Raw genomic sequence first — 22,991 nt, 5'->3', positions numbered from 1 at the left:
CATTGCTGTTAATATATTAAAAAACAAATAAATCTTACCCTGACTATAATCCTGTCGCTGGCATGGGCAGCTACCATGTAATCCGCGTGGGTGGTGTGCGCTCGCAGAGCCACCACCAGTTGGAAGTGTCTCTGGTCTGGATTGGGTCTACCCTTCTTCCTCATGTTGTTATTTGTGGTTTCCGCAAAGTGAAGCCTACCGACTGTCACCTTAGCGCCTTCTCGACGTAGTTCCACACTGAAAGATATAAAAAGTTTATAATACAATACATAATAGTACAATTCATGCATCAACCACTGCTTAAAAAATGATATCTCCACAGACTTTCTTAGTAGACGTTTAAATAATAAAATAATAATGTTCCAAATTTTATTTTGTAAGGCTGTTTTAAACGGTATCAAAACAAAAGAAATCCTTGGCTCATGGGGGGATCGAACCCGCGACCTTCGCGTTATTAGCACGACGCTCTATCCAACTGAGCTAATGAGCCTGTTCTATGATATTGACAAATACTGAATCACTATGTGAGAGTATCTTAAATGCTATCAAAAGAAAATAAATCCTTGGCTCATGGGGGGATCGAACCCGCGACCTTCGCGTTATTAGCACGACGCTCTAACCAACTGAGTTAATGAGCCGGTTGTGTAATAAAGCTAAACGCTGGATCACTATGTGAGATTGTCTTGTTTGGTATCAAAACAAAAGATAATTCTTAGCTCATGGAGGGATCGAACCCGCGGTCTTCGCTTTATTAGCACGACGCTCTAACCAACTGAGCTAATGAGCCTGTTATGTGATATTGACAAACATTAGATCACTATGTGAGACTGTCTTAAATTGTATCAAAACAAAAGAAATCCTTGGCTCATGGAAGGATCGAACCCACGGTCTTCGCTTTATTAGCACGACGCTCTAACCAACTGAGCTAATGAGCCTGTTATGTGATATTGACAAACATTAGATCACTATGTGAGACTGTCTTAAATTGTATCAAAACAAAAGAAATCCTTGGCTCATGGAAGGATCGAACCCACGGTCTTCGCTTTATTAGCACGACGCTCTAACCAACTGAGCTAATGAGCCTGTTATGTGATATTGACAAACATTAGATCACTATGTGAGACTGTCTTAAATTGTATCAAAACAAAAGAAATCCTTGGCTCATGAGGGGATCGAACCCGCGACCTTCGCGTTATTAGCACGACGCTCTAACCAACTGAGCTAATGAGCCTGTTGTGTGATATTGACAAACATTAGATCACTATGTGACACTGTCTTAAATTGTATCAAAACAAAAGAAATCCTTGGCTCATGGAGGGATCGAACCCGCGGTCTTCGCTTTATTAGCACGACGCTCTAACCAACTGAGCTAATGAGCCTGTTATGTGAAACATCAAAACATTGGATGACTATGTGAGGCTGTTTTAAATTGTATCAAAAAAAAGAACATCTTGGTTCATGGGGGGATCGAACCCGCGGCCTTCGCGTTATTAGCACGACGCTCTAACCAACTGAGCTAATGAGCCTGTTATGTGAAATTGACAAACATTAGATCACTATGTGAGACTGTCTTAAATTGTATCAAAACAAAAGTAATCCTTGGCTCATAGAGGGATCGAACCCGCGGTCTTCGCTTTATTAGCACGACGCTCTAACCAACTGAGCTAATGAGCCTGTTATGTGGTATTGACAAACATTAGATCACTATGTGAGACTGTCTTAAATTGTATCAAAACAAAAGAAATCCTTGGCTCATGGAGGGATCGAACCCGCGGTCTTCGCTTTATTAGCACGACGCTCTAACCAACTGAGCTAATGAGCCTGTTATGTGAAACATCAAAACATTGGATGACTATGTGAGGCTGTTTTAAATTGTATCAAAAAAAGAACATCTTGGCTCATGGGGGGATCGAACCCGCGGCCTTCGCGTTATTAGCACGACGCTCTAACCAACTGAGCTAATGAGCCTGTTATGTGATATTGACAAACATTAGATCACTACGTGAGACTGTCTTAAATTGTATCAAAACAAAAGAAATCCTTGGCTCATGAGGGGATCGAACCCGCGGCCTTCGCGTTATTAGCACGACGCTCTAACCAACTGAGCTAATGAGCCTGCTGTGTGACAAAGCTAAACACTGGATCACTATGTGAGAGTATCTTAAATGGTATCAAAATAAAGAAATCCTTGGCTCATGGGGGGATCGAACCCGCGGCCTTCGCGTTATTAGCACGACGCTCTAACCAACTGAGCTAATGAGCCTGTTGTGTGATATTGACAAACATTAGATCACTATGTGAGACTGTCTTAAATTGTATCAAAACAAAAGAAATCCTTGGCTCATGGAGGGATTGAACCCGCGGTCTTCGCTTTATTAGCACGACGCTCTAACCAACTGAGCTAATGAGCCTGTTATGTGAAACATCAAAACATTGGATGACTATGTGAGGCTGTTTTAAATTGTATCAAAAAAAAGAACATCTTGGCTCATGGGGGGATCGAACCCACGGCCTTCGCGTTATTAGCACGACGCTCTAACCAACTGAGCTAATGAGCCTGTTATGTGATATTGACAAACATTAGATCACTACGTGAGACTGTCTTAAATTGTATCAAAACAAAAGAAATCCTTGGCTCATGAGGGGATCGAACCCGCGGCCTTCGCGTTATTAGCACGACGCTCTAACCAACTGAGCTAATGAGCCTGCTGTGTGACAAAGCTAAACACTGGATCACTATGTGAGAGTATCTTAAATGGTATCAAAATAAAGAAATCCTTGGCTCATGGGGGGATCGAACCCGCGGCCTTCGCGTTATTAGCACGACGCTCTAACCAACTGAGCTAATGAGCCTGTTGTGTGATATTGACAAACATTAGATCACTATGTGAGACTGTCTTAAATTGTATCAAAACAAAAGAAATCCTTGGCTCATGGAGGGATTGAACCCGCGGTCTTCGCTTTATTAGCACGACGCTCTAACCAACTGAGCTAATGAGCCTGTTATGTGAAACATCAAAACATTGGATGACTATGTGAGGCTGTTTTAAATTGTATCAAAAAAAAGAACATCTTGGCTCATGGGGGGATCGAACCCACGGCCTTCGCGTTATTAGCACGACGCTCTAACCAACTGAGCTAATGAGCCTGTTATGTGATATTGACAAACATTAGATCACTACGTGAGACTGTCTTAAATTGTATCAAAACAAAAGAAATCCTTGGCTCATGAGGGGATCGAACCCGCGGCCTTCGCGTTATTAGTACGACGCTCTAACCAACTGAGCTAATGAGCCTGCTGTGTGACAAAGCTAAACACTGGATCACTATGTGAGAGTATCTTAAATGGTATCAAAATAAAGAAATCCTTGGCTCATGGGGGGATCGAACCCGCGGCCTTCGCGTTATTAGCACGACGCTCTAACCAACTGAGCTAATGAGCCTGTTGTGTGATATTGACAAACATTAGATCACTATGTGAGACTGTCTTAAATTGTATCAAAACAAAAGAAATCCTTGGCTCATGGAGGGATTGAACCCGCGGTCTTCGCTTTATTAGCACGACGCTCTAACCAACTGAGCTAATGAGCCTGTTATGTGAAACATCAAAACATTGGATGACTATGTGAGGCTGTTTTAAATTGTATCAAAAAAAAGAACATCTTGGCTCATGGGGGGATCGAACCCACGGCCTTCGCGTTATTAGCACGACGCTCTAACCAACTGAGCTAATGAGCCTGTTATGTGATATTGACAAACATTAGATCACTACGTGAGACTGTCTTAAATTGTATCAAAACAAAAGAAATCCTTGGCTCATGAGGGGATCGAACCCGCGGCCTTCGCGTTATTAGTACGACGCTCTAACCAACTGAGCTAATGAGCCTGCTGTGTGACAAAGCTAAACACTGGATCACTATGTGAGAGTATCTTAAATGGTATCAAAATAAAGAAATCCTTGGCTCATGGGGGGATCGAACCCGCGGCCTTCGCGTTATTAGCACGACGCTCTAACCAACTGAGCTAATGAGCCTGTTATGTGATATTGACAAACATTAGATCACTACGTGAGACTGTCTTAAATTGTATCAAAACAAAAGAAATCCTTGGCTCATGAGGGGATCGAACCCGCGGCCTTCGCGTTATTAGCACGACGCTCTAACCAACTGAGCTAATGAGCCTGCTGTGTGACAAAGCTAAACACTGGATCACTATGTGAGAGTATCTTAAATGGTATCAAAATAAAGAAATCCTTGGCTCATGGGGGGATCGAACCCGCGGCCTTCGCGTTATTAGCACGACGCTCTAACCAACTGAGCTAATGAGCCTGTTATGTGATATTGACAAACATTAGATCACTACGTGAGACTGTCTTAAATTGTATCAAAACAAAAGAAATCCTTGGCTCATGAGGGGATCGAACCCGCGGCCTTCGCGTTATTAGCACGACGCTCTAACCAACTGAGCTAATGAGCCTGCTGTGTGACAAAGCTAAACACTGGATCACTATGTGAGAGTATCTTAAATGGTATCAAAATAAAGAAATCCTTGGCTCATGGGGGGATCGAACCCGCGGCCTTCGCGTTATTAGCACGACGCTCTAACCAACTGAGCTAATGAGCCCGTTGTGTGATAGAGCAATATAGTCAAATACTATATGAGACTAAATATATTTGTAAGGCAAATTTGTCATTATAACAAAAAATACATATTAAGGAACTTTTCTGTGTTAAAGATTTAAAGTAACGAATTTAACACGTATTATGAATCGTTTACAAACAGGGCTTTCCCCACATCGGAGGAGACGGTTAAGCTATATGTGAGCTATACTATACATTGTAATGTTAAGTAATAATCATTCAGCTGGATTGCGCAAAGTCCTACTAGCAATAATAAATATAATTTGTATATAATATAAGCCATATCATAATCATTTTTAGTCTAGCCAATGTAAGTAGCTGAGGCTCTTGTGTTATGGAAATTCAGAAGTAACGACGGTACCACAAACACCCAGATCCAAGACAACATAGAAAACTAATGATAATCTACATTGACTCGGCCGAGAATCGACCCGGGCGGTCGGAGTGGCGTACCCATGAAAACCGGTGTAAACTACACTCGACCACGGAGGTCGTCAACAGTAAAAATATAAGTATATGCAAAAACAAAAATGCACTTTTTCATTCAGTCATTAAGGTCTAATATTACGTGATCAAAAAACAGCTCATGTGATCCAATACCTTTATATATTCTGAACTCCCGCTGAGTATGTCATGTCAGAAGAACTTACATGACGATACTTGATCCTAGATGACCTTATAATCCTGATGATGATCAGAATTTATATTCATTTTGATACTCACGGAACAGGATGGAATGGTTTCTTCGTTCTGTCGGACTGGCTTTGTTCGATCCTCACTTCCTGACTTGGATCCTCGGCCTGGAAGATGATAATCATTTGTGAATTATATAAATAATTAGTCCTAGGTTGTCAGGATACAGAAGATCAACATAAAAGGCAAAAATGAGGGAATCACTTTTTTTCCATTTTCTTTAAATTTAAAATCATAAAAATAACTGCTTAGCATATAATAAAATAATTGATGAATTAGTTTGGTCATTCAATAAATAAATTAACTTTGACTTGATCAGAAAAAATGACGAGAACAATATACATATAATCTATATTAATATTATGTCTCTGTCTGTCAGTCTGTTGCTCTTTCACGACCAAACTGCTGTATCGAATTTGATGAAATTTTATAATGCAAACTTGAACTACAAGAAAGGACATGGGCCTCCTTTTTTGGCTAACACATGACAACCCTAAAACGCGAACGAAACCACGAGATATTACTAGTAAGAAATAATAAAACAGCACAACATACTAGAATTAAGACGATGCTACTAGTTTGTTTTGAGGGGGGGGGGGGTCTGTTAGATATTAAACCTGATTATCGCTTGACTAGAAAGGTTACAAACAACAATAACAGCCTGTAAATTCCCACTGCTGGGCTAAAGGCCTCCTCTCCCTTTGAGAAGGTTTGGAACATTCCACCACGCTGTTCGAATGCGGGTTGGTGGAATGCACGTGTGGTAGAATTTCGATGAAATTAGACACAAGCAGGTTTCCTCACGATGTTTTCCTCCACCGCCGAGCACGAGATGAATTATAAACACATATTAAGCACATATATATAGTGGTGCTTGCCTGGGATTGAACCCGCAATCATCGGTTAAGATGCACACATTCTAACCACTGGGCCATCTCGACTCTTACTTATTTCTCGACTCTTTTTAATTAATAGTATTAGCACTTAGACGCAAGGATAGACTACCAGGGACCCACTTGACAGCATATAGGTCGTGAGGGGACGATAGGTAATCCAAGCTGCCCTATACTCGCTTCGGAAATGACATTCAGGGGTGTACAATTTTTTTTTGTATTATTTACTTGAAGCTTATTTGTATTTGAATGATCGATTTAATAATACTATTCATATGTACTTAAATAGTAAAGTAAAGTAACAGCCTGTAAATTAACCAATGCTGGGCTAAGGCCTCCTCTTCCATTAAGAAGAGGGTGTGGAACATATTCCATCACAATGTTCCAATGCGGGTTTGTGGAAGGCACAATTGGCAATGTGGCAGAATTTCGATTCGAATTGAAATTACACATGCAGGTTTCTTCACGATTTTTTCCTTCACCGCCCAGCACGAGATGAATTATAAACACATATTAAGCACATATATAGTGGTGCTTGCAGGCAAGGCTTGAACCAGAAATCATCGGTTAAGATACACGCATTCTAACCACTGGGCCATCTCAGCTCTTGTGCTTAAATATTACATACATATATTATGTTCCTGGTTCTGATACTCTACACACATATATTGAGGATGAGGTTGAGGATGATAAAAGTCACTAACGGGTTTACGATTTACTAACGAGACGGTACAATTATACGGACTGTGACGCACTTGATAGACACTCTGTTTTACATATGCAATGCATCGACTTTTATACATGATATATGCCAAAGAATATGAGATACACAGATGTGAAATATTTTAGTCATAGAATATGTAACTTTACTAACTGTTTACTTTAATACCTATGTGCATATACGACATAGGACAAATAAACAAATACGAAACTGACATAGTATAAAACATAATAAAATAATTTGACAACCCTACATCACTATTAAGGCGATAGTCCAATGGTAGTTATTCTATACAATGCTGTATTTAAAGAAACTAACTTCGAAAATAATACCTTGACACCGTAGAAGTGAAGGCAGAAGTTACTAATCTTCTTGAAGCCTTCAGCCGTCTTGACGTAGTGCGGGTCGCCCTGCATGAGGATCTGACACGTCACTTGGAAGTGGTTCTTCTTCTGGCAGACGAAGGCTTCGTCGATTTGGGAGAAATTGAAACCCTTGTCCGCTCCGACGATGTAAGACGGGGGTGGTCTGAAATTAAGTACGTATGTAAAGGACTTTTTTACACCAATCATGATTTTAGATTTAATTATGAAAATCTCTATAACCGCATGGCCACAAGAAATTCGCGCGGTGCCAACGGCGAAACGTCTTGCAAATAAAACAAGCATATAGCAATGTACAAGCTTCGCCGTTCGCACCGCGCGAAATTTCGCGTCGGCGAATTTTCCGTGACCAGGCGGTAAGATATGGCCCAATGAGTCGAGATGACCCAGTGGCCCAGGCTAGAACGCATGTATCTTAACCGATGATTGCGGGTTCAAACCCAGGCAAGCACCGCTGATTCATGTGCTTAATTTGTCTTTATAATTCATCTCATGCTCAGTAGTGAAGGAAAACATCGCGAGGAAACCTGCATGTGACAAATTTCATAGAAATTCTGCCGCATGTGTATTCCACCAACCCGCATTGGAACAGCGTGGTGGAATATGTTTCAAAACTTCTCCTCAAAGGGAGAGGAGGCCTTTAGCCCAGCAGTGGGAATTTAAAGGCTGTTGTTGTTGTTGTTGTTGTAGGCGGTAAGAGATAAGTACGTATGAAAAGGACTTTCTATGTTTTTTATACTAATCATGATTTAAGATGAAAATTTCTGGAACTCTATCTATATATATATATCTGGAATTCCATCGCCAATGCGCCACCAACCTTCCAAACTAAGATGTTACGTATTTGTGCCTGTTACACTAGCTCAATCTTGAAACCGGAATACAAAAATGTATTGCTGATTCATGGTAGAATATCTGATGAGTGGGTGGTACCTTCCTAAGCGAGCTTGTACAATTTTTAATTTCTTCTATAGAAAGAGAATTCTTATTTTAAAAAGGTGTTATCTCCATCGCCAGTACGGTCAGCACGTATAGTACGACACAAATTAGATGTAGCATCGGAAAATGCAATGGAATGAAAATAAAACCGATTACTGCCGATTTACACGACCAATAGAAATAGCTCCCTATCGCGCCATTCGACGCTATTCGTTGCTATAGATTCACGCGTCAGAGAAAACAAGTGCGTGTAAATCGACGCGTCAAATTGACGAATATATTCGGTCATATGATATTACAAGTTATTACGTTTGTGCAAAGATCATATTCGCATAAGAAATAAATATTGATAATTTGGGATAGCGTGCTCAATTCGGATGTGATCGGTTTTACGAATTTTGCCGATGCGACATCTAAGTTGTGTCGTACTATATATGTATATTAAAATTAAATTTTAAATAAATACTTACAATAGCTTCGCATTGCAATCGTAAAGCGAGTGCCAGACATTCTGTTGGAAATGGGCAAAACGTATGCACTGCAACGGCGACTCGTCCCCCGCCTCCGATCCGTCCACTGAAGGTGGTGGACGGACCACTACGCTCTCCGGTGACAGGGCAGCTGTTAAAAGAAAAAATAACAATATAACATAGTAAGGAATCACAAAGCTAAATGTTATACATGTGTTAGTAAGGTATACTCACACACATAAACACGCTGTACGTTAAATTGTAATTATCGTGCATTAGTGTGAGTGACGCTCGTGCTTACACATCTTAGTTTGAGTCTAAGAGTACAGACAGCAAAAAAAGTTTTTTGTTTATTTTATTAAATCTATTCTATATAATTATCATTCGTGACTTCGTGTTATTATTAATTGATTTTTAATTTATTTTAATTATTAGATTATATATTTTATTGTTCGAAGCGAGTGTTTTGTTAAACTGGTTTCTCTTACCGACATTAAGGGTTTCATATTCGTAAGAGAAAGACAGCACATATCATATCAGCTACTGTATCGCGAACGAGTTACATAAACTTAAATTGTCAAACACCGACAAAAAATGTTTTGGGCATGTCGGATTATAATGGTGACAAATTAACGCATGTCAATTGTTTTTGGATAGAGTTTACAGTCGGTTTGATCGTATGACATCATATGCGTTCCATGCAAAAATGAACTTTCATAATCGTATATAAGCGTTAATTTCCTTCACCACAGGTTGTAATATAATTACGTTACGCACTTATAACAGTGCCTAGGAAAACCAATTTCAGGATATATGAAATCTTACCTGGCTCACATTTAACTTGAGAATTAATATCTTGCGAATGTTTTCTCTTCTTGGAACTCGGTTCCTGTAGATTCGTGTACACGGGCGTCAGGGTCTCGTGACCAAGCGATACTAGCTGAGGATTAAGCATGCCCTGTTCCAGCTCAGGCAATTCGACCCTTATTTGATTGTACCTGTTCTGATAAGCGATCTGCTCTGATAGGCTCATTTCGTGGCGAACTGTTCTCAAGCCCAGATCTATGTTCGAATCTTGGGGCAAGACCACGACTTCGTTTAAATTGTTCCTCAAGACTTCATGATCTATGTTATCCGTTTTCAATTCTTCGTAAATGTAATCACCGTTCTGGTGTAGGATCTCGTGGGGTGTTATATGGTCTGGGACCAGCATGTAATCAGATCCGAGGACCGTCTGTGACACCGCAATGGTGTGGGACACTTGGGTCTCCGGACTGTAGGGGTTTTCTGAACCGGAATCTGGTGGACTTTCAGGTAGTTGGTGGCCCCTAAAAGGTAAACAGTATTGTTGTACATGTTTATCAATGGTTTTTATTAAATATTTAGATGTAATCTAGTAATTAGTCTATCTAGTTAATATAGTTATCTAGTTAATATAGTAATTTAGATGTAAATGTATTTAAATATAATGTAATGTAAATAAATATGGTTATTTGTCGTTTTAACCATTGGGTTTAATTGCATTCAGACATTTAAAGTTTTATGCTAATAATGAAAAATGATTAATAATTTCAATACTTTCTACCACCAAGTACAAAATTAATGTTTAATTTATGAAAACAAAATCTTGTAAGCCCATACTGATAATTAAAAAAAGTCACAAAAAAATAAAACAGGCGGGTAGCGATTAGTTGCCGTCTCATAAATAAGATTACATAAATCAAAACACACCCGATTCGGCGGGCGTCGATTGGCTGGGGCTGGTAACATCCCTCGCCGACGGGGGCCATGAAAGCCTCCAACTCGTCTATAAGACCCGGGCCTGGAATAAAAGAAAATTTATTTATTTAGTCCACTTAATTTAGACTCAGTAACACATTTCACAATAAGCAGATAATTGGTAAAATTATTCAAAATATAATCATAAATACCCGCCCACAACAAAACTACAACAGCCTGTATTTGAAGGAACAGGATCGCTTTTGCTACTTTGGCGCCCTGATGGTCAGCCGGTCTTTGCGGGACTCCAATTCATAGGGGATTCCTGGGGTACTGAGAACCCTCCTAGTCCGTGCGGCGCCCATTCAGGGATAGAAGGTGCACGCATTGTCCTATCCTCATCCCCGGTCTTTTTTAAGCCACTTTGTAGGGTTTAGCTGTTAACTGTTAACTGAGTTCCTTGCCGGTTCTTCTCGATAGAATCTACTTTCCGAACCGGTGGTAGCTTCACTTAATTGTAAAATGACGATTCCATTTTTTTGTATTTAAAAGATTTTGATTTTTGAAACCAAGCCTTGTTTGGTTGGCTTGGTTAACTTAATAATACATCAGAAAAACACGTTGATGAGCAGTGACTGAGTTATTTGCTAGATTTATATATATCATGGTACGGAACCCTTCGGGCTAGAGTCCGAATCAAACATGACCGGGTTTTTATTATTATTTCTGAATCGAATATTACATTATTTAAATCATATACAAATACAAACACGACAAACGTTTCTGATAAAACGATTCGTTTTGCCTATCGATTAATTAATTAATTTTATATACACTTGTATCCTATATTCGGTTACGCCTCGTAGGTAATAAGCTATTTGACTGCTTTTTAAAATCAATTTTATATTATTTAGTAGAGGTTAAGGAACCCATTAAAAGTTGATTTTTTTATTTCTAGTACATATTTGCCGAAAAATATCATATTAAAAATTCCATATTTAAATAACGCGCGAAAACGCTACTTGGACAAAATGGCGCTGCAATGGGGTCGATGACGTCACTTTGCTGTATTTTAATCTGTGGTACATATGTTAGAAAAGCAAGGTTTACAAGAAAGTGACTTCATCATAAGCCCGGCCAATCACGAGCGTTTTGTGTCACGTGACAAACGTTTGAAAAAAATCATTTTTATTTATTGATTTTTGAATAAATTAATTATTATTTTCATGTTTCGTTCGTAAATAACCATTTTTAAACTCATAATATACATTAATTACAATATTTCACAATTTATTTTTCGCATTGTCAAATAGCCTATTATACCATCCATAAATAAGTAACTTTATGCATATAGAAATAGTCATAAATAACCTTAATTCAAGTCTTCTTAATTTCACTACCAACCGATCTGACTTCGCACGGGTGCAACACTGACACTAAATGCATTACAGAATTTGTTTCTGTACGTCACATTAGAAACTTCTAAAATAATGAGTGTTTCTTAACTATATTGTCTATGTATTATATACAAAACCCTTCCTCTCGAATCACTCTATCTATTAAATAAAACCGCATCATAATCCGTTGTTTAATTTCAAAGATCTAAGCATACATAGGGACAGACGGCGACTTTGTTTTATACTATAAAGAAATATACGTAATCTAGCATAACTGAAACCAAATAATAATAAAACTATAACTCACTTAAATTCACTGATAATCTATTAACTCAAAATCCACAATTATCCAAAATCTATGTTCCTATAAAAACACAAAATAAGTCAAATTTAAAAACATCTACTTTTAAATAAACTAAAAATGCAAATAACACAACACACTGCAGCATATATTTCCAAACTACTAATACGACTTCTTCACACTGTTAAAACGGCGTGTCGATTCTCTAGATGAAAGAAATTAACTGTTCAGTTACGTTTGTTACGTATTTAATTGCGTCACGATTAATCAGAAAGAAAATGTTGCGGCTCATGTGTGAAAAACAGACGTATGTCGTTTTAACTAGCTGTTAACCGCGGCTTTGTTATACTATATTATGCATGTATATACATAAACCTTCCTCTTAAATCAATCTATCTATTGAAAAAACCGAATCAAAATCCGTTGCGTAATTTTAAAGATCTGAGCATACATAGGGACAGAAAAGTAGTAGCTTGTTAATGTTTCTGATAGTTTACTGTTACTGATGGCTTAAAGTGAGGTGAGGTTGTTTGTGGAATTGTAGAAGTGTATATCTACGGCACTTGAACAAGTAATTTCTTCCGCCGGTTCTTATCAGGTCAGTGGTCAGTCTTTTACATTCCTTTAGGTTACTGTTTACTTCTGTATTAAATAAAGGATTTCGATTTGATTTGATTTGACCTTAGACAGGTATTTAACGCATGCAGGTTTCCTCATCAAGATGATTATAAAATTAATAAAAGAAAGTATAAATTCACTTACATCGATAATAAACTATTATGACATAATATATAACATAGTTATTCTGATAACAGAAGTTCCGATTCTCAAAAATAACCGTCAATATCAGTTTTAGAACAAACGACGCGTGTTTAAATTTTTAATTTAAAACGTTAAATTTCATTGTTCATTTTACCGTTAGCTATAAATAATTATCATATGACATACATAATGTTGCTATTAATAAAAAATATATGAAAAAGAAAACATGCATTTGACATTACTGTAAAATATACAATGACAGTATACTTATTTATTTGTCACATTATATCATAGTATATTCCATGCGTAACATTTTTAACGGGAAGTACATATCTATTATTTACTAGTAGTCGATTGCGGCTTCGCGTTTTAGGGTGTTTGCTGTCACGTGTTAGGCAAAAAAGTAGTCTATTTCCTTTCTTGGAGTATAAATTTGCTTTATACCAAAGTTTATCAAATTCCGTTCAGCGGTTTGGTCAAAGAGCGACAGCGACAGACAGACTTACTTCCACATTTATAATATTATTAACATAGATAAAAGTACAAGACCAAAAAAAAAACAAAAAAAAAATACTTTTTCTTGTTAGAAATAAATAAAAACTCCCGAATCTCGAAAGTCACTGCAACATGTTAAATTACAGCGCTGAAGAATGCCGGCGGAGTGAAAGTTGCGTTAACGTTCTGAGATGTAACAAAGCAACGTGTTTACTTAGATAAAGAAAGGAGACTTCGCATGTTCACATACAACTTAACACTATATGTTATTTATATGTTACTAGCTGTGTCACGACCTTGTACGCGTTTGTATTTAACAAAAAAGACATTATTGTAGCCCAAGTTACTCCTAGTTACATCAGTTATCTGCTAGTGAAAATCCCGTCAAAATCGGTCTGGAGATTAGCCGGAACAAACAGATAGACAGACATACAAAAATTGTAAAAAATGTTATTTTGGGATATGTACCGTTTATACATATGCATGATACTAGAATTTTATTATTATGTATAGATTTCGAATCTTAATATTTTATCGATTTCAGTTAAAGATAGGAAATTACTCCATTTTTAAAACGACTTCAAAAAGGGGGAGGTTATCAATTCGTCTGTATTTTTTTTTAATGTTTGTAACTTTTTACTTGGCGATTTTGATAATTTTGTTTTTGTTTGAAATTTAGTCCAATTTTGATGATGGTATCTATATGAAAACGATATATGTATGTCTCAAACTTGCATTATGTATGTGCGTCATAAATAGGCAAATAACTCAAAATTGCGCCAACCAATTTTAATTATTCTTTATTATATTATTTTTTATTATAAAGAATATACTTCAAGAGTAGTTTCGTAAAAGTTTGGTAGGGTTCTGAGCATAGGATCTATGACAAAGTAACGGAACGGAAGGGAACGGATCAATTCTGAGGCGCACGTTAGCGATACTCGGTCGAATCTTTTATTTATAGGTTATTTGGATATTTGAGTCACCTTCCGTAATGTGGTTATGTTCATGTAATTGTCATATCCGAATAATATAATCAACTAGCGACCCGCCCCGACTTCGCACGGGTGCAATACTGATATAAACTCTACTACAGAATTTGTTTATTTACGACATCACATAAGAAGCTTCTAAAATTATAAGTGTTTCTTTACTATATTGTCCATGTATTTATATACAAAAACCTTCCTCTCGAATCACTCTATCTATTAAAAAAATCCACATCAAAATCCGTTGCGTAACATTAAAGATCCAAGCATACATAGGGACAGACAGCGGTAAGCGACTTTGTTTTGTATCATGTACTCGTTATGATAATGATTACAATAATGATGAAGATATATTAATCAATTACTCTTAGTATTTAGTGCACAATATATCTATGTTATTACCAAATCGCATGAAATACGTAAATCTAAGGTTTGTTTGAGCTGAGATGAGATGGCCCAGTGGTGAGAATACGTGCATCTCAAACGATGAGTTCGGATTCAAACCCAGGCAATAATAATAGGCATGAATGAATTATTGTGTGTGTAAGTAGTATGAATTATAAACACAAATTAAGCACTATATGTGCTTAATTTGTGTTTATAATTCATCTGGTGCTCGACGGTGAAGGAAATTACCATCAAACTGTGAAACTTGCTTCTTTACACTAACTTCAATGAAATTAACCCACATGTTTATCCAACAACGGCATTGAGGCAGCGTGGTGGAGTAGGCTCCAACCTTTCTCGAAATTTACAGGCTGCTAATGTAAAAAATGTAATATATTTGCGGATTATCCACAGCATTATGTATATAATTAACTTGTAATTAAATGCTATGTACGAAATGCGACATTTATATTTGAACGGGTTTTGCATTACCGCGGTATTTTCCAAACGCGTCACTATGTAATGTACCATTATGATATCCAATGCCGAGAGCCGAGATGGCCCAGTGGTTAGAACGCGTGCATCTTAACCGATTACGCAGGTTCTAATCCAGGCAAGCATCACTGGTTGTTCATGTGCTTAATTTGTGTTTATAATTCATTGTGCTCGGTGGTGAAGGAAAACACCGTGAGGAAACCTGCATGTGTCTAATTTAATAGAAATTATGCAACATGTGAATTCCACCAAGCCGCATTGGAACAACGTGGTGAAATATTTTCCAAACCTTCTCCTCAAAGGGAGACCTTAGCCCAGAGGTGGGAAAATAAGAGGCTATTTTTGATCATTGAAAGAGATTCATGGTTTATTTTAAAAAAGCAACTATGTGTAACATCTCGTTGGAGTCTGCTTTCCGAAACGTTGGTAGTGTTTAAACATTTACGATTCAAAAACGCTTCATTGTGAATTTTACATGAATAAAATTGATTTGTTTATAAGTAATATTTTCGGTAACATTAATGATGTTCTCAAAACCGATTTATTTTCGATTTAATCTGCCTACGCAGGACACATAAGGGCAAAAAAAAAACAATCAAAATATACTTAATTCAGATAGGCTTTTTACAAGCACTTTTGAATCGTTTAACAGACTATATTAAGTGAAGCTACCATTATGCGGAGCAATGAGTACCATGTTGTGAGGAAAGTCTTGGGCATGGATGTGGATGGATGTAGAGGTAGGGGACGACCAATGAAACGATGGATGGATTGTGTGAAAGACGATATGGCTAGAAAGAATGTTACTTGTGAGATGACGTCTGACAGAGAAGTATGGAAGGAGAAGACATACTGTGCCGATTCCAAGTAAAATTGGGATAAGGGAGGATGATGATGATTAAGTGAAGCTACCACCAGTTCGGAATATAGATTCTACCGAGAAGAACCGACAAGAAACTCAGTAGTTACTTTCAACATTTAAAAACACAGTCATGTTAGTTAATTACAATTATAACAAGTATTAATTCCACGCTTTTCTATCTATATAATCTTTTGTTGAATAATATGCCTTCTTTACAAATGTATTTTTTTTTACAAATTATTTGAATCTATGGAACGGCAAAATTAAAAATATGTAAAAACTACAAAACAGCAGTATTCAATATTGTTTTTTCCGGTTTGAAGGGTGAGTGAGCCAGTGTAACTATAGACACTAAGGTTATAACATCCTTAGTGTCTGTAGTGACTTCAATCAAAAATCAATATACTCTTTATTGTACACCAGTAAATAAATCACATAGACACAGTTAGGAAAGATGTACAAGAGGCGGCCTTATCGCTAATACGGCGATCTCTTCCAGGCAACCTTTAGGTAGAGGAAAACAGATATAGAAAGAGGTAAGGGTGTACTGAGCAGATATAAACATAACATATAAATACAGTGTAATTAATATACATGCAATATACAATGTAATATATTTAAAAAATAAAATAAAATAATGTACAGTACCTGATATCTAAAAATGCATACATATGTGTATCATCTAATTAGTAATTCATTCCTACATTTCCAAGGTTGGTGGCCCATTGGCGATGTAAGGGATGGTTAATATTACTTTTAGGCTCAATGTACTATCTCTATAACTCCCTGCTTTTTTATCATCTACTTATAATAATATTTTAGTGATATATGTTATATGTGTTGCTATGGTTATCACACGTATTTTTTTACTGATTACTATGGGAAACATTCTCAGCAATAAACTGACAAGCAAAGGTGTTTTTCTATTATACACAAACGTTACAATTTTGGTGAATAACATTTCATATTTATTGAATGGTTTCTTAATAATTGATTTGACTTAACTAAAGTTATTAATTTCGGGTTATTTACCATGTTTTTTATTTTTGTTCGGTGGAGCTCGATATTTCGACATTATCTACGAATGTCTTGTTCACGAGACTGAAGTTTGCGGGTAGTAAATTATCCCGAAATTAATAACTATGGTCATAAGAATAACCATATTCATTTAAAATCTTGATTTGACTTTATAAGTCAAGTTAAAAAAGTATAACACGAATTGTCAATTTTCTTTTCACATAAATAGTCGAGGAAATATTTGACACGCCATTCGGTTCCACTGGCTTATTGTATTGCTAATGTAATTTACTTTAATCGACAACTAAGCGGAAGTACGAGACATTTATAGAATCATTAGAAAAGGCAAATCATTATGAAAAAACGATTTCAAGTAATATTCTAAAGATAATAATTTATAAAAAAAAATCAGTCGTAAGGGTAATGAGAGCTGAGATGGAACAGTGGTTTGAACATGTGCCTTTTAACCGATGATTTCGGGTTCAAATCCAGGCAAGCACCACTTTATATATGTGCTTAATTTGTGTTTATAATTCATCTCATACTCGGCGGTGAAGGAAAACATCGTGAGGAAATCTGCATATTATTATATAGATGTCAATCAAAAACTATTGAAACAATAATTCTGACACTGTTTTGTTAAGTTTATCATGATGATATTAACTTTCGCAGTATAAACGTAAAAATATTTGTAACATATTTTACATATTAATATCTTAAGCCGATCTTTGTCCCAGTGAATATGGGACGAAAGATAGAATATAGAAAGTCGGTTAGACGGTTTCATTGTGAAGAGTTCCAGTCGTAGTTGTGTTAAAAATTAAAGAGTATTCTTGATTGCAATACTACTAAATCAGCGGTCGACAACACGCGGCCTGCGAACATCTTCCTTGCGGCCCGTGAATGTTTTGTAAAAAAGTTGACAAATATATTAAACATACAAGAAATAGCGTCTCAAATGCAACCTCAGACATCACACTAAAATTTGTGTAAAGTCAGTTTTCTATTTGCAGTTTTCATTTCTTTATTTTTCCTTTAGATTTCTAAGCGCAAACATATAAACATACTGTAAGTATTATGTGTACGAATTCAATTCTGTATTTTTTAACAATTATCGATAGCATACTTCTTTTTTTCTATGGAATAAGACTAAAAAACACTGATTATGCGTAGGTATATTAGGCTTCTAAGGTTTATATCGTGACTGCGGCCCGTCTATACTTTATTTTGCCACCTTGTGGCCCTTGGGTACCAAATGGTTGCCGACCGCTGTACTAAATGATTACAATTTAACAAAGAATTAATTTTAAACGACGATAAAAGGTACTAAAATAAAAGGTAAAATAAAATAAAAGGAAAAACATAAACAAAATTAAAGTAAATTATATGAAATAAAAATTTAATTCAAATAAGGTCGAATTACTTAGACGCCAAAAATAGATGAGTGACTCACTGATGAGCTTACAATGAAATGGAATCAAAACGAAAGTCAGAGGTCTCGTAAGTTCGAAAAAGTCTTTTGAAAAGACGCGAAGTTCCGCGAGAGACCCAATAGTGTAAACAGAACTACTGGACCGCATGAAATTTGTATGAATCAACTTTGAACACGCCAGAAAATGGGCAACTTTTTAAAATCATCTCACAGCCTACCATATATATATATATATATATATATATATATATATATGTCGTCGATTACGAATCTGGGGGCACGGCAGTGCCCCAGCCAAGTCTCGAACCAAACGGGCACGGCCGTACCATCTTTTCTCGAAGCGATTCGCGGCTGTTTCGCCCCTCCTATATCTTCGAAGTGGACAATGCTAGGAGTTTGGGTTTTAAAGAAAACTATTGATACAATTACTAAATGTTGATTTATAACTACATAATAATTTGAATAGGACTTCGCTTCTATGAGATCTCAAAACTTCTTACGATGGAAAGACTGCAGCGAGAGGCTTGGCATTTTTTTACATTTAATGTTTTTGGTGGGATAATTATTAATTTGATGATTTTATTGTATCTGTGAGGTGTGAACGCCATGGCACAAAATGTCACGTGATCGAAATCGTTTGAAGGGACAACTGTCACATTCTTTAATTTTTTTCGAGAGCGAACAGTCGGAAGCTCAATATTTTTAAAGAGAGATATACTGTTCGGGCCTTCCAAACGGGAGCATTTGTTCACGCAACTGTGATAATTACTGCTAAAATATTATACCTACTTTATAATTTGTTCCTGCATACAATACAAGAACTGTCATAATTGTCATACTGTATCTTTGTAATTAATTGCCTGCGACCTACGCCATTAACGTTTTCATTATCCATTAACGATTTGAGATGGCCCAGTAGTTAGAACGCGTGCATCTTAACCGATGATTGCGGGTTGATACCCAGACAAGCACCGCTGATTCATGTGCTTAATTTATCTTTATAATTCATCTCGTGCTCATCGGTGAAGGAAAACATCGTGAGGAAACCTGCATGTGACAAATTTCATAGAAATTCTGCCACATGTGCATTCCACCGACCAGCATTGGAACAGCGTGGTGGAATATATTACAAACCTTCTCCTCAAAGGGAGAGGAGGCCTTTAGCCCAGCAGTGGGAATTTACAGGCTGTTCTTATTGTTGTTGACGCCATGAACCCTGTACCAGAAGATTCTACTGATGAAGATCTGCCACTGATCTATCGCAGTCGCCGTCATATATATTTAGTAAAGAGATACAAAGTAATGACGTATCAACATATAGAGATATATTAAATAACAGACATAATATTAAAACTGACAACGTTTGAAATTAATTAAATTAATTAGGAACGTTATTAACAATGTAACCAATAATTATTGTAATTAATTACTATAAAATACGATCACAAGTAACGCGTATGCCACACGTCAGACACACGAACAATTATAAAAATTTAACGCTCGCACTTGACATTGGCGAAATAATCTGTGCCATTGAACAAAAAAAGTGCCTTTTTGACAAAAAAAAGTGATATTTGAGGTATTTTTTCATAGACAGAGTAATTCGATAGAGAGGTTTTTGTATATACATACATAGACAATATAGTAAAGAAACACTGATCATTTGAGAACTTTCTAATGTGTTAGCCGAGATGGTCCAGTGGTTAGAACAGGTGCATCTTAACCGATGATTTCGGGTTCAAACCTGCCTGGGTTTGCACCACTATATTTATATACTAAATTTGCGTTTATAATTCTTCTCGTGCTCGGCGATGAAGGAAAACATCGTGAGGAAACCTGCATGTGTCTAATTTCATTGAAATTCTGCTACGTGTGCATTCCACCAACGCGCATTGGAACAGCGTGGTGGAATATGTTCCAAACTCTCTCCTTCATGGAAGAGGTCGTATCTCAGCAGTGGGAAATATACAGGCTGTTACTTTACTTTACTAATGTGTTGTCGTAAATAAACAAATTCTGTTGTATATTTAGTATCAGTATTGCCGTGCGAAGCCGGGTCGATCGCTGGTTTAAACAAATCAACAAAAACCAATATGCGACCCACAAAAAATAGCATAAATTTTAATTTTTCGAACGTTAAACATAATTTTCACGGTTGAACAACATTAGGGTGGTTTCACACGATCATGTTTACAAATTAGCGATATTGGGGGATTCGAAGGGGTAGCTTGATCAGTGAACCGTTTGATTTGTCGAACACGCCAGTCTTTGATAAATACGGAGCTATGTTTAAACGGAAATAAGCGTGAACCGATCATTACATCTATTCAATTATATCAGCAGGTGATTTATATTTAAAAGCACGAGCTAATTCAATTATTTTAACTAAGAAAAGTTACTTAGTTACTTTACATTTTACGAGATATAATGGCTTATTTTCGAAGATATTTCAAGTGATACAACAATCATCCTTGTCTCATTAAGTACTTTAAATACATATTACAGATTAAACGCAGGGATAAAGAAATTTGTACTTTTTAATGACGAAAAATCTATGTACATAGACTAAAGACTAGTATATTGGTATTGCACCCAGGCGAAGCCGGGTTAGATCGCTAGTAAAAAATAAAAGCTTTAGTCTTTTCAGGATAAGATCTGGTTCCCAAGGTCGTCCCCAATTTAAAGGCATTTGCGACAATCGGGTTTGATACTACAATCTTGAACCATTAGGCACAATACTAAAATAATAAATAAAATAGGTTTTACAGACAGACAGGGTTTATAATATTATTATAGTTTACTATTTTAAAAAGTGTCTACTGATGGCCACAATGTATAATAATATTATAAAGGCAAAAATAACTCTATCTGTTATCTCTTTATGGTTAAACCGCTGAACCGATTTCGATGAAATTTGTTATGGAGATAGTTTGAATCCCGGGGAATAATGAGGGCAATTTTTAATTTACCCCTCCAGGGAGAAAAATGTAAATGCATTTTTAATCTCAGATTCATTTATGTTTCAATATAATTCAAATCATTTATAATTTTACAAAACGAATGCAGCTATTTAATAAATTAAAGCGTGCTATCGCGCTATATGTCTCCAAGTTCGCTGGATAAAGAGCATTACTTTATAAAACCGTTTCATTGTAAACACGCTAGCATTAATTACCTATAACAATGCTAACAACAATTATTCACCTGCATTCACGTAAAGTCATCATTAAAACGCATTATTAATTATACTATGGAAATATTTATTACTTATGGAAATAAAATTTCCTTATTCCCGACTACTTATTAATATAATAATTATTGAAATATTAATTATTGTATGTACAATATGCTTATGTACTATGTAAAGAATATTAAAACTTTATCACTTTAATTTGCATTTTTAATCTGTAATAACTGCTTATTTACATTTTTTTTTATGGTATAAGTTGGCGGACGAGTATACGGGCTACCTGATGGTAAGTGGCCACTGTTACCTATAGACAATGATGCTGTAAGAAATATTAACTAATGCCTACATCGTCAATGCGCCACTAACCTAGGGAACTAAGATGTTATGTCCCTTGTGCATGTAGTTACACTGGCTCACTCACCCTACAAACCAGAACACAAAATACTGAGCACTGTTGTTTTGCGGTAGAATAACTGATGAGTGGTACCTACTCAGACGGGCTTGCACTAAGCCCTACCACCAGGAAAATACCATATGAATTATTAATATTAAGGTCGTAAATATATACAAACTAGCTTTTGCCCGCGACTTCGTTCGCGTGGACTTCAGGTTCGTCCCGTCTAGTCTAGTAATCGCTTAAAATCGCTTCGTAAATAAGTCATTATTTCTCGTACAAAGTAAAGGATAAAAAATGGTTATTGTGGGTTATTCCTAAGAGATAAACATATACCATCACGGACTTTTTGTAGACCTTTTTAAGTTGTACAATACTGTAGTACATTGTTTTGATCTGTCTTGTAGGATTCAGTCAGCGTTTGCAATGTAAGCGCAAAAAATGTGTTTTTTTACGACCTCACATTAGAAACCTCAAAAATTGTAGCCTATGTGTTATTCTGATGTATAAGCTATATTGTGGTAAAGTTTCATTCAAATCCATTCAGTAGTTTTTACGTGAAAGAGTAACAGACATCCATACATACAAACTTTCGCCTTTATAATAGTAGTAGGATATGAATTAAAAATAGTTACTATATAGATCTTGTCAGCGTGGAATGGTGGCAAGAATGCTAGCAGCATTTCCCCGTTGAATCGACCAAATAATACGTATATGCTGTCTTCATATATTAATTTATATATCAAAAATTTAAAGGCTAACAATGCTAGCTACATCGTGTTGAATTTTAAATTTGGAATGATTTTATTTAT

At 36.4% G+C, this 22,991-nt stretch overlaps 1 protein-coding gene and 16 non-coding genes across 17 annotated transcripts in view; all 17 read right to left on the bottom strand.

Moving 5' to 3' along the window:
* Nucleotides 1-22,991, bottom strand: part of LOC124541862 — a 44,473-nt gene that overhangs the window by 16,115 nt on the left and 5,367 nt on the right. The window contains exons 2-7 of the mRNA XM_047119771.1: nucleotides 10,471-10,561; nucleotides 9,565-10,067; nucleotides 8,740-8,890; nucleotides 7,280-7,475; nucleotides 5,364-5,440; nucleotides 39-237 (exon numbers count right to left, since the gene is read on the bottom strand). Of these exons, the coding sequence (XP_046975727.1) occupies nucleotides 39-237; nucleotides 5,364-5,440; nucleotides 7,280-7,475; nucleotides 8,740-8,890; nucleotides 9,565-10,067; nucleotides 10,471-10,561 (1,217 nt within the window). The remainder of the gene's footprint in view (nucleotides 1-38; nucleotides 238-5,363; nucleotides 5,441-7,279; nucleotides 7,476-8,739; nucleotides 8,891-9,564; nucleotides 10,068-10,470; nucleotides 10,562-22,991) is intronic.
* Trnai-aau lies at nucleotides 417-490 on the bottom strand. Its single transcript has one exon. It is a non-coding gene; the product is annotated as a tRNA-Ile (tRNA).
* Nucleotides 1,158-1,231, bottom strand: Trnai-aau. The gene has a single exon. It is a non-coding gene; the product is annotated as a tRNA-Ile (tRNA).
* Nucleotides 1,895-1,968, bottom strand: Trnai-aau. Its single transcript has one exon. It is a non-coding gene; the product is annotated as a tRNA-Ile (tRNA).
* Trnai-aau lies at nucleotides 2,043-2,116 on the bottom strand. The gene has a single exon. It is a non-coding gene; the product is annotated as a tRNA-Ile (tRNA).
* Trnai-aau lies at nucleotides 2,190-2,263 on the bottom strand. Its single transcript has one exon. It is a non-coding gene; the product is annotated as a tRNA-Ile (tRNA).
* On the bottom strand, nucleotides 2,485-2,558 carry Trnai-aau. The gene has a single exon. It is a non-coding gene; the product is annotated as a tRNA-Ile (tRNA).
* Nucleotides 2,633-2,706, bottom strand: Trnai-aau. The gene has a single exon. It is a non-coding gene; the product is annotated as a tRNA-Ile (tRNA).
* On the bottom strand, nucleotides 2,780-2,853 carry Trnai-aau. Its single transcript has one exon. It is a non-coding gene; the product is annotated as a tRNA-Ile (tRNA).
* Trnai-aau lies at nucleotides 3,075-3,148 on the bottom strand. The gene has a single exon. It is a non-coding gene; the product is annotated as a tRNA-Ile (tRNA).
* Nucleotides 3,370-3,443, bottom strand: Trnai-aau. The gene has a single exon. It is a non-coding gene; the product is annotated as a tRNA-Ile (tRNA).
* Trnai-aau lies at nucleotides 3,665-3,738 on the bottom strand. Its single transcript has one exon. It is a non-coding gene; the product is annotated as a tRNA-Ile (tRNA).
* On the bottom strand, nucleotides 3,960-4,033 carry Trnai-aau. Its single transcript has one exon. It is a non-coding gene; the product is annotated as a tRNA-Ile (tRNA).
* On the bottom strand, nucleotides 4,108-4,181 carry Trnai-aau. Its single transcript has one exon. It is a non-coding gene; the product is annotated as a tRNA-Ile (tRNA).
* Trnai-aau lies at nucleotides 4,255-4,328 on the bottom strand. The gene has a single exon. It is a non-coding gene; the product is annotated as a tRNA-Ile (tRNA).
* Nucleotides 4,403-4,476, bottom strand: Trnai-aau. Its single transcript has one exon. It is a non-coding gene; the product is annotated as a tRNA-Ile (tRNA).
* Trnai-aau lies at nucleotides 4,550-4,623 on the bottom strand. The gene has a single exon. It is a non-coding gene; the product is annotated as a tRNA-Ile (tRNA).

Source organism: Vanessa cardui, chromosome 29, assembly GCF_905220365.1.
Source record: "Vanessa cardui chromosome 29, ilVanCard2.1, whole genome shotgun sequence".
Taxonomy (NCBI): Eukaryota; Metazoa; Arthropoda; class Insecta; order Lepidoptera; family Nymphalidae; genus Vanessa; species Vanessa cardui.
Note: the sequence above shows the minus strand (reverse complement) of the source record. Positions and strands in the feature narration are given on the sequence as shown.